Genomic DNA, 13,264 nt, shown 5'->3' with positions numbered 1-13,264 from the left:
CTATAGAATGCTAATAGCAGGTAGTTGAGGAGGGCCCTGGCAATGATTTTCCCCTATTGCAGATGGCAAGGCTTGCCCTCTTTCCTTAGACAAAGTTCAATGTCCCCAATGAGGTTGAGATGAATTGAACAGTACACTAACTTATGGAACCATAAGGTAAAATGTCCAAACATTTTTAGAGGATCCTAACACTTCTACAATAAATGTTAAGTATCATAATGAAAACATTTTGGAATTCTATTAGTCATGGATTCATAGAGCATCGAAACAGGCCCTTCGGCCTAACTTGTCCATGCCAACCAAGATGCTCCATCAACTAATCCCACCTGCCCACGTTTGGCCCATATCCCTCAAAACCTTTCCCATCCATGTACCCATCCAAATATCTTTTAAATGTTGTCATAGTTCCTGCCTCAACTACCTCCTACGGCAGCTCATTCCATATACCCACCAATCTAAAATAAAACTACACCTCTTTCATCTCCTTCATAAAAGTCGATGAGTTGGTTTCAATGTCATCGTCTACACCTATTCTGGTAAAGATCTGGTCAGCTATTCGGAATGAGGCGTATTCAGCAGGAACAAAGGAACCTAGAGGAGGAATAACAACAATCTTTATCAATGGCTCCAAAATCTCTACCTACCTCAGAATATAAATAATCTGCACTATTCCTTTTAAATTTAAGAATGCTTATTACAAACTACTTCCAGTTTTTATGTCAATTGCATGGAAAGAAAACTATTTTGCCCCACTGATCCAGGCCAGCTGCAAATGAACCCCCTCCCCCTCATCTCACCTTATAATCATATTCTCTATTTCTCTCTCCAGCGGAACATTAGTTGAGTTAATGGACTAGCAATCGCGCGGCCTTGATTAAAACTTCTGAGACTTTAAAAAATGTCACCATCCCAGTGATGTCTAGATTCCCCCAAAAATGTTTTCCAACTTCCCTTTAAATGCAACAATGCTATCTGTCTCAATTACTCCATAGAGGAGCAAGTTCTATATTCTCATTGCCGTTTGGTGAAGAGGTTGCTCCTAAATGTATTTGTGACCATGTCCATGTGGACCCTCGTGGATTGACTAGTGACCATGTTATATTTATAACCCTCAGTCCCTCCTCAATCCAATAAGAATAAGCAAGTTTACCATATCAAACCCTTTATTATTTTAAAGGTATCAACTAGACATTCAGCTTCTCTTTTCTGGAGAGATTTGTGCCTGAAGCATTCCAGGTACCTGCCTGAAATTTCATTGCCATCTGCTGCAGAACAAAGGCGAGCACAGAGCAGAATGAGATCTGACAACAAAGTCATTACAACATGTGTTTTAACACTTGCTAACTATACTCAGCTATGAAAAATGACTTGTTGTACAATGTATTGAGAGAGGAAACAAGATAAATTATTATAATTAAAGATTTAAGTTTGAAATTAAGAATTTCAATCCTGTAATTTTTTTAATCATCAGTTCTGCCTTTGAGTGACAACCCCCTCCAGTCATATACTGAGGTGCTCAATTGTACTAGTCAATGCAAAACCACATGATAAATAACTTGTCAGTAAAGACTGTCAACAAGTTTCTCCAAGCTGCTGTGCTTCTCATTAAATTGTTCTGCAGATTGTATTTTAGAACTGTAAATCAAAAGGGATGGGATGGTGTGACAATGATGGACAGGTATGTCAGAGTCATAGAATCATGGAGTTATGTACGGTTATGTACGGATGGGATGGTGTGACAATGAGTGGACAGGTATGTCAGAGTCATAGAATCATGGAGTTATGCAGCATGGAAACAGGCCCTTTGGCCCAACCTCCGGGCCCACCAAAGTGTCTTCCTGAGCTGGTCCCATTTACCCACATTTGGCCCATATCCCTCTAAACCTTTCCTATCCACAAATCAATCCAATTGTCTTTTAAATGTTATTGTACCTGTCTCTACTACTTACTTTGGTAGCTCCTTTCATATACTGACCACCCTCTGTGTGAAAACCTGCCTCTCTGCTCCCTTTTAAATCTTTCCTCTCTCACCTTGATTCATCTTGCCTCTCACGATTTTATAAAGTCTGTCCTCATTTCCGCCAGAGACAGCAATCCCAGCCTATCCAGCCTCTCCTTGTAACTGCAGCCCTCAAATCCCAGCAACATTCTTGTCAATCTTTCCTGCACCCACTCTAGCTTAACAGCATCATACGTAGAGAATGGCGACAAAAACTGCACACAATATTCTAGGTGCGTGTCCCAACACCTTGTACAGTTGTAACGTGACATTCCATTTCGTGACTCAATGCCCTCTGCAATGAAGGCAAGTGTGCCAAATGCCCCTTCACACCTTGTCTACCTGTGACACCACTTTCACCTCCTCCACTGCCAGCAAGTTCCAGATACCAACTACTTTCTGTTAAAAAAAAAAGTCCCTTCCTTTTCCTTTTAAAATTTCTCTTCAGCACAAACCTTTATTCTCTTATTTTTTACACCTCCACCTGACTACTCTACCTATGTCTCTCATGGTTTTATATCTCTTTCAGGTCACCCTTCATCCTCCTCTGCTTCAGGGAAAACAAACCCAGCCTGTCCAATCTCTCGCCATAACTAAAGTCGTCCAACCTAGACACATGCCGGTGAAATGTTCCTGTGGCGCAATCATAGCCTTACAAGAATGTGGTTTCTGGAATTGCACACGATACTCCAACTCCGACCAAAAGAGTGTTTTGTAAAGTTGCAACATGGCATCTCAGCTCCTGTGTTCTTTGGTGCTGACCTATGAAATCAAGTATGCCATATCCCTTCTTTACCATTCTATCTAATTGTGCACTCCGCACAATCTGATCTATATCCTGCTGTAACCTTGGACAACCTTCCCTGAAATCCACAATCACCAATGCTTCTGCTTCTCTTGGTTCTATTTTTTATGTTTTGATATTAAGACTTTTCTTGTTCCAATTCAAAGCACAGTGAACACCTTAGTTGAACTGAGTAGGAAGGATATGCAGATGCTGGTTTACACCAAAGATCGGCACAAAATGCTGTAGTAACTCAGCAGCATGTCATATTTCACTTGAGCAGCCTACAACCAAGCGGTATGAATATTGACTTCTCTAACTTCAAGTAATCCTTGCTTTCCCTTTCTCTCCATTGCCCCCCCATCCTAGTTCTCCGACTAGTTTCACTGTCCTCCTGATTAGATTTTACTGATTGTATGCCTCATTGTCACCTGCCCCTCAGCAAACAATGATCCATTCTACATTTCCTTTGAACTTAGTCTCCTTTGATCTGTCGTTTTCACACCTTACCCTTCCATATTTCCTTGTCTCCCTCTCCCCTGACTCTCAGTTTAAAGAAGGGTCTCGACCGGAACATCACCCATTCCTTCCATTCAGAGATGCTACCTGTCCTGCTGAGTTACCTTAGTTGAACCCCTTGTAACTGGTATAGATGAAAAAACAGTAACCTTTCAACATAATGAAACCTTCCAAATGCTCTTCATTGGAACGTATCATAAGGTTTGGCAGTGAGCCATGTAATATCACCCATTACATTACTGGTACATTCAAAATTGATTGAAAAAACTTTGAACAGATATGAAGGACACAAAGTTGAAATTCTAATATGAAGTATCATAAGAAGTGAACTATAGAAATAGAATCCTACAAAGTTTTTGTGTAGGAAGGAACTGCAGATGCTGGTTTACACTGAATATAGACACAACATGCTGGAGTAAGCGGGACAAGCAGCATCTCTGGATAGAAGGAATGGGTGACGTTTTGGATCGAGACCCTTCTTCAGACTGAGAGTCAGGTGAGAGGGAAACGAGAGATATGGAAGCGTAAGGTGTGAAAAACAAGAGATCAAAGGAATTATCTGCCACGGAAGGCAATAATCTTTCAACATATTGAAAATTCACTGGATGTTTTCAAGAGTTAGATTTAGCTCTTAGAGCTAAAGGAATCAAGGGATATGTTAAAAATCCAGGAACAGGGTACTGATTTTGGATGATCAGCAATGATCATATTGAATGATGGTGCTGGCTTGAAGGGCCAAATGGCCTACTCCTGCACCTAGTTTTCTGTTTTTAGGTTTCTAAAGGATATGAAGTTCAAGGAAAATGTAGAATAGATCATTGTTAGCTGGGGGAAGGTGACAACGAGGCATACAATGTAAAATTTAACCAGAAGGACAGTCACACTGGTCGGAAAACTAGGATAGGGGAGCGATGGAGAGAGAGGGAAAACAAGGGTTGAAGTTAGAGGTCAATATTCATACCACTGGGTTGTAAGCTGCTCAAGCAAAGTATGAGGTGCTGTTTCTCCAATTTGCGCTGGGCCACACTCTGACAGTGGAGGCCCAGGATAGAACGACCAGTATGGGAATGGGAGGGGGAGTTAAAATGTTTAGCAACTGGGAGATCATATAGGTCTCGGCAGACCGAGCAGAGGTGTTCAGTGAAATGATCGTCGAGCCTGCGGATGGTCTCGTCGATATAAAGCAGTCCACACCTGGAACAGCGGATACAGTAGATGAGGTTTGACCTCTCGTTTTTCACAGCTTACCCTTCCATATCTCTCATTTCCTTTCCCCTGACTCTCAGTCTGAAGAAGGGTCTCAACCCAAAACATCACCCATTCAGAGATGCTGCCAGTCCCGCTCAGTTACTCCAGCATTTTATGTCCATCATACAAAGTTTTTGACAGAAGAAGCTACATGCCCCATCAGGTTTGTTCCAGTCACAATAAACACCGTTTTCTCACACTTGGTCCCCCTCCAGGAGGTAACTTTTTAAGTGTGCATCCAAGTACTTTATAAATATAGTGAGGATTTCTGCTTCCATTAGTGAGATCTAGAGCCCTATTATCCTTTGTTTAAAAAGACATTCATATTTTCTCCACCACCAGTGACCCCCATGTTGCTGCCATTCACATAAAGGAAATTCGCCCTTATGCAATTCATAAATCATTACTCAAAAATTTGAGATGCAGAATATAATTTGCTCAGGGAATTTCCATGAAAAAAGTAAATAAATAAATACAAAATGTTTTTTACATGTTTTTTGATGCATGCACAGATGACGTGGCTTTGCATTACGGTAAATTGCGACATGCAGTTTTCTAGGACTGCAGGCCCCCCCTCCTCATAATGCAGGGTTAATCTGTAATCCTCTGCTAATTACAGCTCAGTTATCCAGCACTTCGCCAATAAGAGGGTAACTCTATGGGAACACGTGGGGCAACAATGGGGTGGCAATGAGTGAGTGTCCAGTCAGCATTGTGGTAGCACACAGGCTGAAAGCTGAACTGTGCCGAGGAAATGTCCACCATATCATCATGCCAGCGATCAGCACCCCCACCCCACCATCATCCAAATCCCCCCCACCCCACCATTACTCTAGCCACCATCACCTCCACCATTATTCTAACCACTGTTACTCCCTCCTCACCCCACATTCTTGGTCCATTCATGTTGCTCCTGCCTGTTATGATTCAAGTGACTTCTGTCCATCCTGCAATGTTACTCCAGCCATCTCCTACTCACCAATCTGGGCTATAATCTGACAAAGAGCGATTTGTTTCAGGTAGGTTGACTTCCCACTCATGTTGGGCCCTGTGACAATGATGAAGTTGTTTTCATCGGAGATGTAGGTGTTGTTTGCGACAGGTTTCTCCATTGATATCTTTTCGAGAATAGGATGACACCCTTGCTTTATAGCCAAAGTGTCAGTAAACTCTGGACGAACTGGGATAAAACAAAGTGCCATCAGTGTAAGTCAGGACAGACTTCAATATTAACTCCTTGAATCTGGTCAGGGAGGCACCAAGACTAACAATGGGGAGACGAGCCTAGAAATTGAATTTTATCAAATTTTAAGGCATTAAATGGACATTTAATGGACAGTTAGCCAATTTAAGGCACCATATCAGAGGAGAGATGTACTGGCTCTGGAGAGGGTCCAGAGGCAGTTTAACAAGAAAGATCCCAGGAATGAGTGGGTTAACATATGATGAGCATTGGGCGACCCTGGGCTGTACACGCTGGAGTTTAGAAGGATGAGGGGGAGCCTCATTGAAATGTATCGAATAGCGAAAGGCGGATAGAGTGGATGTGGAGAGACTGTTTCCACTGGTGGGAGAGTCTAGAACTAGAGGCCATTGCCTCAGAATTAAAGGACGTTCCTTTAAGAAGGAGATGAGGAGGAATTTCTTTAGAGGGTGGTGAAAGAGCTTTTATCGAACTCAAAGAAAAATAGGACTAATTTGTTAGGGTGCGATACTTCAGAACAGTAACACTAGTTCCATAATGAATCTTGCTAGGTTCCTAATTATTAATTGCCAAAGGTTGCTGCGATCAGAGTTGCCATTCCCTGATGCGGCTCAGCAAAACATCAAGTTCACTTTGACGGGATTTTTCAAATTCTTTCCTATTTAGCGATCTCGCAAATGAACAACGAAGATAATATTAAATATCAAAAGTATAACAAAAGCAAAATGCACACAATATTGTGACACAAATAAACAATTATACAGATTCAAATGTAATTGAATATCTGACAATTAAATAAATCAGTTGCCGTTTTGCTAATAGTAAAGCTAAAATGTCTGGGGATCTTTTCTCTAGAAAAAAGAAAAGAGACATTAAACTATATTCTGCACTATATTCTGGTCATAGAGTCATAGAGTGATTCTATGTGGAAACAGGCCCTTCGGCCCAACTTGCCCACACCAGCCAACAACATCCCAGCTACACTAGTCCCACTTGCCTGCACTTGGTCCATATCCCTCCAAACCTGTCCTATCCATGTATCTATCTAACTGTTTCTTAAATGATGGAATACTCCCTGCCTCAACTACCTCCTCTGGCAGCTTGTTCCATACACCCACCACCCTTTGTGTGGAAAAAGCTACCCCTTGGATTCCTATTAAATCTTTTCCCCTGGGCTTGTATACACTGGAATTTAGAAGGATGAGGGGGGATCTTATTGAAACATATAAGATAATTAGGGGATTGGACACATTAGAGGCAGGAAACATGTTCCCAATGTTGGGGGAGTCCAGAACAAGGGGTCACAGTTTAAGAATAAGGGGTAGGCCATTTAGAACGGAGATGAGGAAGAACTTTTTCAGTCAGAGAGTGGTGAAGGTGTGGAATTCTCTGCCTCAAAAGGCAGTGGAGGCCAGTTCGTTGGATGCTTTCAAGAGAGAGCTGGATAGAGCTCTTAAGGATAGCGGAGTGAGGGGGTATGGGGAGAAGGCAGGAACGGGGTACTGATTGAGAGTGAGCAGCCATGATCGCATTGAATGGCGGTGCTGGCTCGAAGGGCTGAATGGCCTACTCCTGCACCTATTGTCTATTGTCTATTGTTTATTCACTTCAACCTATGTCCTCTGGTCCTCAATTTCTCTACTCTGGGCAAGAGACTTTGTGCATCTACCCGATCTATTCCTCTCATGATTTTGTACACCTCTGTACACCTCCTGTGCTCCATGGAATAGATACACAGCCTACTCAACCTCTCCCTATAGCTCACACCCTCTAGTCCTGGCAACATCCTCATAAATCATCTCTGCACCCTTCCCAGCTTGACAATATCTTTCCAATAACATGGTGTCCAGAACTGAACACAATATTCTAAATGCGGTCTCATCAACGTCTTATACAACTGCAACATGACCTCCCAACTTCTATACTCAATACTGTGACTGATGAAGGCCAAAGTGCGAAAAGCCTTTTTGGCCACCGTATCTGCCTGCGACTCAACCTTCAAGGAACCATGCACCTGTACTTCTAGATCCCTCTGCTCTACAACACTACCCAGATGCCCACCATTTACTGCGTAGGTCCTGCCCTTGTTCGACATCCCAAAATGCAACACCTCACACTTCTCTGTATTAAACTCAATCAACCATTCCTCCGCCCACCTGGCCAATCGACCCAGATCCTGTTGCAATCGTTCACAACCGTCTTCACTTTCTGCAAAACCACTCACTTTTGTATCATCAGCAAACTTGCTAATCTTGCCCTGTATGTTCTCATCCCAATCATTGATGTAGATGACAAACAGTAACGGGCCCAGCACTGAACCCTGAAGCACACCACTAGTCACAGGCCTCCAGTCCGAGAAGCAACCTTCCACCATCACCCTCTGCTTCCTTCCATGGAGCCAATGTGCTGTCCATTCAGCTATCTCTCCTTGGATCCCATGCGATCTAACCTTCCAGAGCAGCCTACCATGCAGAACATTGTTAAATGCCTTACTGAAATCCATGTACACAACATCTACAGCTCTGCCCTCATCAACCTTTTTGCTCACGTCTTCAAAAATATAAATCAGATTTGTGAGACATGACCTCCCACGTACAAAACCATGCTGACTATCCGTAATCGGCCCTTGCCCATCCAAATGCCTGTATAACCTATCCCTCAGAATACTCTCTAGTAACTTTCCAACTACAGATGTTAAGCTCACCGGCCTATAGTTCCCAGTATTTTCCCTACAGCCCTTCTTGAAAAGATGCACAACATTTGCCACCTCCAGTCTTTCAGCACCTCTCCTGTATTTGAGGACGACTCGTAACTTTTAACCAGGGCTCCGGCAATTTCCTCTCTAGCTTCCCGCTATCTCCTCAGATATAATTGATCAGGCACTGGAGATTTATCTACCTTCATACACGACAGTACCTTCAGTGCTTCTTCGACGGTAACACTGACTGCTCTCAAGACACTTCCATTGACTGCCCCAAGTTCCTCCGTCCTACTGTCTTTCTCCTCAGTAAATACAGAGGAGAAATACTCATTGAGGACCTTGCCCATCTCCTGTGGCTCCACACAGAGGTGACAGCTTTGATTCCTGAGAGGTCCCACTCTCTCTCTAGTTACTCTTTCCCCCCTTATGTATTTATAAAATCTTTTGGGATTGTCGTTAATGCTACCTGCCAGAGCTATCCTCTCTTCCCGTTTTGCCCTTCTGATCTCCTTTTTCAATTCTTAGTTCCCGAAACACCTCCAGGGATGCACGATCCCAGCTGCCTATACCTGTCCCATGCATCCTTCTTGTTTTTGACCAACACCTCAATTTCCCTCTTCAGCCAAGCTTCCTTACATTTGCCTGCTTTGCCCTTCACTCTAACGGGGACGCACATATCCTGAGCTTTCATCAGTACACTTTTAAAAACATCCCACTTGGCCAATGTTCTTTTCCCCTCAAGGTATCAATACATGCAAGTTTTTGCAAATAGGATTCACTGGGTGGGAACGATGACTATTTGTCGATTTATGAGGTTATCGCCTCTGTCAACATTTAGACAGTGAGGTGCAAATTGCAGTGGCAAATAGAGGAAAGGATCAGATCTATATTGTGTGGTCAACCAAGGCAGGAGGTCAATGTGTGATGTTGAAACTTTTCATTATCTTGAACTCCTCGTACTAAGTGATGTCTCATCCTTTTCCTTCTTAGAGTAAAGATCCACAAATTATTTAACTTTACTATTAAGAAAGCAGAATCAGATGCAATTTAGTTAATTGCATTCATTTGCATTTGAATCTATATATTTTGTATAAAACATAGTGTCCATTTTGCTTTTGATATACTTTTAAAAACTGACATTAAATGCAAACAACAATATAGAAACCCCTTACCATAGTCAGAAAGTGTGCAAACATGTGCAAAGGATAACAACATGTCCAACATAGAGACTGCATCAGACAGCTTATATAGACAATGGATGTGTTTATAGATCTCCGCCAGGAGTTTGCAAACCACCCTAAGGAAAGCCAGAAGTTTTCGTTAAATGCCAGCAATTCAAAACTTTCTTATTCATTCATCTCTGAAAAAATTAATAGCGTTAAATACACTGAGTCCCAGTATAATATACATTTAAGTCAACTTAAACCAATTGGTAATTTGGTGACAGTAATTTGGTGAACATAATGAGGGAAGGGGGAGGGAGGGAGGAGGGAAGTGTGGAGGGGGAGGGGAGGGGGAGGGAGGGGGAGGGAGGGGGGAGGGGAGGGGGGGAGGGGGGAGGGAGAGGGGAGGGGGAGGGGAGGGAGGGGGGTAGGGGGGAGGGGGAGGGAGGGGGGAGGGAGGGGGGAGGGGAGGGTGGAGGGGAGGGGGGAAGTGGGGAGGGAGGGGGACCTCCCCTTTTCCCAGTACCCCTCTTTCCCCGTTGGGCCCGTCCTCGTAGGGTTTCCATTGTAACCGGGAGGAGGGGAGGGAGGGAAGGGGGAGGGAGGGAGGAGGGAGGTGTGGAGGGAGGAGGGGAGGGGGAGGGAGGGGGGAAGGGGGAGGGAGGGGGGTAGGTGGGGGAGGGGGAGGGAGGGGGAGGGGGGAGGGGGGAGGGGGGAGGGAGGGGGAGGGGGAGGGAGGGGGACCTCCCCTTTTCCCAGTACCCCTCTTTCCCCGTTGGGCCCGTCCTCGTAGGGTTTCCATTGTAACCGGGAGGGGAGTGGGGGGGAGGGAATGGGGAGGGAGGGAGGAGGGAGGTGTGGAGGGGGGAGGGGAGGGGGGAGAGAGAGGGGAGGGAGAGGGGTAGGGGGGAGGGGGAGGGAGGGGAGGGGGGAAGGGGGGAGGGAGGGGGACCTCCCCTTTTCCCAGTACCCCTCTTTCCCCGTTGGGCAGTGGTGTCATCTCACAACTCCTGTACAGTTTCAATCTAACCTCCAGTGCTGTCTGTATCGGAGTTTGCACGTTCTCCCTGTGACCATGTGGGTTTCCTCTGGATGCTTTTTGTTTCCCTTCCTCACCCCCAAAACATTTAGAGGTAGGCTAATTACCTCTAATGTGTAGGTGAGTGGCAGAATTTGGGGGAGGTTAACGATAATGTGGGGACAAAGGAGTGTGATTAATATAATTATGTGTTTTAATGTCTGATGCTGATCAGAGAAAGAATTGCAGATGTTGGTTAACACACAAAACAGCACAAAGTGCTGAAGTAACTCAGCGGGTCAGACAGCATCTGTGGAGAACATGGATAGGTGACATTTCACAGAGTGCTGAAGTAACTCAGCGGGTCAGACAGCATCTCCAGAGAACATGGATAGGTGACGTTTCACACAGTGCTGGAGTAACTCAGCGGGTCAGGCAGCATCTCTGGAGAACATGGATAGTGACGTTTCACAGAGTGCTGGAGTAACTCAGCGGGTCAGACGGCATCTCCAGAGAACATGGACAGGTGACGTTTCACAGAGTGCTGGAGTAACTCAGCGGGTCAGGCAGCATCTGTGGAGTACATGGACAGGTGACGTTTCAGAGTGCTGGAGTAACTCAGCGGGTCAGGCAGCATCTCTGGAGAACATGGATAGTGACGTTTCACAGAGTGCTGGAGTAACTCAGCGGGTCAGACGGCATCTCTGGAGAACATGGATAGGTGACGTTTCGGGACAAGACCCTTCTTCAGACCAGTCTGATCTCCAGAGATTCTACCTGACCTGCTGAGTTACTTCAGCACATTGTGTCGTTTTGCTGCTCTGAGAACGTCAGTCTCACATGTCTGGATTGGTAATCCCGCCCCCGATGCAAGAGTATAATCCACAGATCCGTGGCTGCCACCCATTGGCAAAATGTAATTCTTAGTTTAATAACGCTTTTGACCTAATCATCTTTGATACCAGAATATGGCAGGATATTTTTAAAGGAATAAAAGTTGTTTTATGAATATTGGTAATATCCTTACAGATAAGTCATGTGGTAAATCTCCCTGAGAGACTCCTGGCACCGTTCATTCATTTTAATTAGATCGGCAGTGGTGAAGTTGTAAGTATTCTTCAGCACAGTAACCTTGAAAGAAATGCACATGTAAGATTCAGGGGTAAATCAGGATAGAATAGACATGGGAAAGATATTGCAGGATGTTATAGCTCCATATAAACACTAAGCAGCCTAGGGGCTGGGTGCAGCCGACTGGCTAGCCTTGTTTCTATATCCACCTTTGTTGGATTATGTTCACTTGTCTTTTTGTCTGCTGGATTAAGTATGACATTTCTAATTTAGTTGTGGCAGATGCACATAGTCCATTAATATGGAAAATTAAATAACTATTCCGAACCTTCCATAACTTTAAGAAATCCCTAAGCCATTCAATCTTTTTGCATGTGGAATATATTCTCTGTTGTACTGGAAGGTTGCCAACACTATTTACATAGGGAAGAAAGGCACAAAGTGTTGGAGTAACTCAGTGGGTCAGGCAGCATCTCTGCAGAACATGGATAGGTGGCGCTTGAGATCTTCACATAGGAAAAAGGCCCATTTCCTAACCTGGGCTATTAACATACAGAATATGAGGCAGTCCCTTGGCTGAATGACTCAAGGAGATTTGTTCCAGGGCTTATTCAACAGACACCATTTCCTTGGATTTTGTGGTTAGCAGCAAGCATTGTTAGCTCACCACTGACCTCCAAACTGTACTGAATATTATCTCTATGTTCTTCCCTACAGAAGTGTCATGAACTGGAGACAAGATTCCTTTCTGGCAAGGCAAATCTAGAAACAAAGAACTGCAGATGCTGGTTTCTACCAAAGATAGATACAAAGTGCTGGAGTACCACAGAAGGTGAGGCAGAATCTGGAGAAAAAGGAAGGGTGACGGTTTGGGTCGGGTCCCGTCTTCAGTCTGAAGGCAAATCTAGCCCTGCCCTAGCCTGTCCCTTCTTTTTATGTTAGCCCTAGTTGTTCAACAAATAGCCAAATTGGACAAAGTAGAGCCGACAAAATGCAATGTCTTAAGGGCTAGTAACTTGCCTAGAAATGGAGAGGGCCGCTTTAAGCTTGTTGAATCCTAGCAAACAGCAGGCTAGCAAATATTTTATTTAAGGTCCTGGTGCAGGAAAATTCACCAGTGCACAAGGTCCAAGGTCAGTGGCTACAGGACAGATTTTGCAGAAGGAACAGGCTTGCTTTTGCATGCCCAGGCATTGCATGGCATGCAGAGAAAATCATTTCCTGGAAGACTTGCAGAGATGGGGGTAGAGGGGAAGAGGTGAGAGAATTGCTCATAGGAGAGGCCTATTGGTAGTTGGGAGTGTCAGGAAATGGGAAGATGAGTGATGACAGAAGTGCGTTCGAGAATTTTGGTAGAAGTGGTCCAAGTGAGGGTCATCTATGCGAGAAGATAGCTGGGGTAGAGGATCAGGGACGGGGATGAAGCCAGGAAATTAGTAGACTATATGGATGGGATTTTGAATGTGGATTGGGAGAAGATAGCTGGGGTAGAGGATTAGGGATGGGGATGAAGCCAGGAGAATAGTAGACTATATGGATGGGGTTTGAATGTGGATT

General features: G+C 44.4%; 1 protein-coding gene across 1 annotated transcript in view; it reads right to left on the bottom strand.

The window, feature by feature from the left end:
• The window catches only part of msh4 (mutS homolog 4), a 61,723-nt gene that overhangs the window by 14,079 nt on the left and 34,380 nt on the right, over positions 1–13,264 (bottom strand). The window contains exons 12-15 of the mRNA XM_078408075.1: positions 11,664–11,767; positions 9,628–9,752; positions 5,530–5,730; positions 473–591 (exon numbers count right to left, since the gene is read on the bottom strand). Of these exons, the coding sequence (XP_078264201.1) occupies positions 473–591; positions 5,530–5,730; positions 9,628–9,752; positions 11,664–11,767 (549 nt within the window). The remainder of the gene's footprint in view (positions 1–472; positions 592–5,529; positions 5,731–9,627; positions 9,753–11,663; positions 11,768–13,264) is intronic.

The sequence above is a fragment of the Rhinoraja longicauda genome, chromosome 11 (assembly GCF_053455715.1).
Source record: "Rhinoraja longicauda isolate Sanriku21f chromosome 11, sRhiLon1.1, whole genome shotgun sequence".
In the NCBI taxonomy this organism is placed as follows: domain Eukaryota; kingdom Metazoa; phylum Chordata; class Chondrichthyes; order Rajiformes; family Arhynchobatidae; genus Rhinoraja; species Rhinoraja longicauda.
Note: the sequence above shows the minus strand (reverse complement) of the source record. Positions and strands in the feature narration are given on the sequence as shown.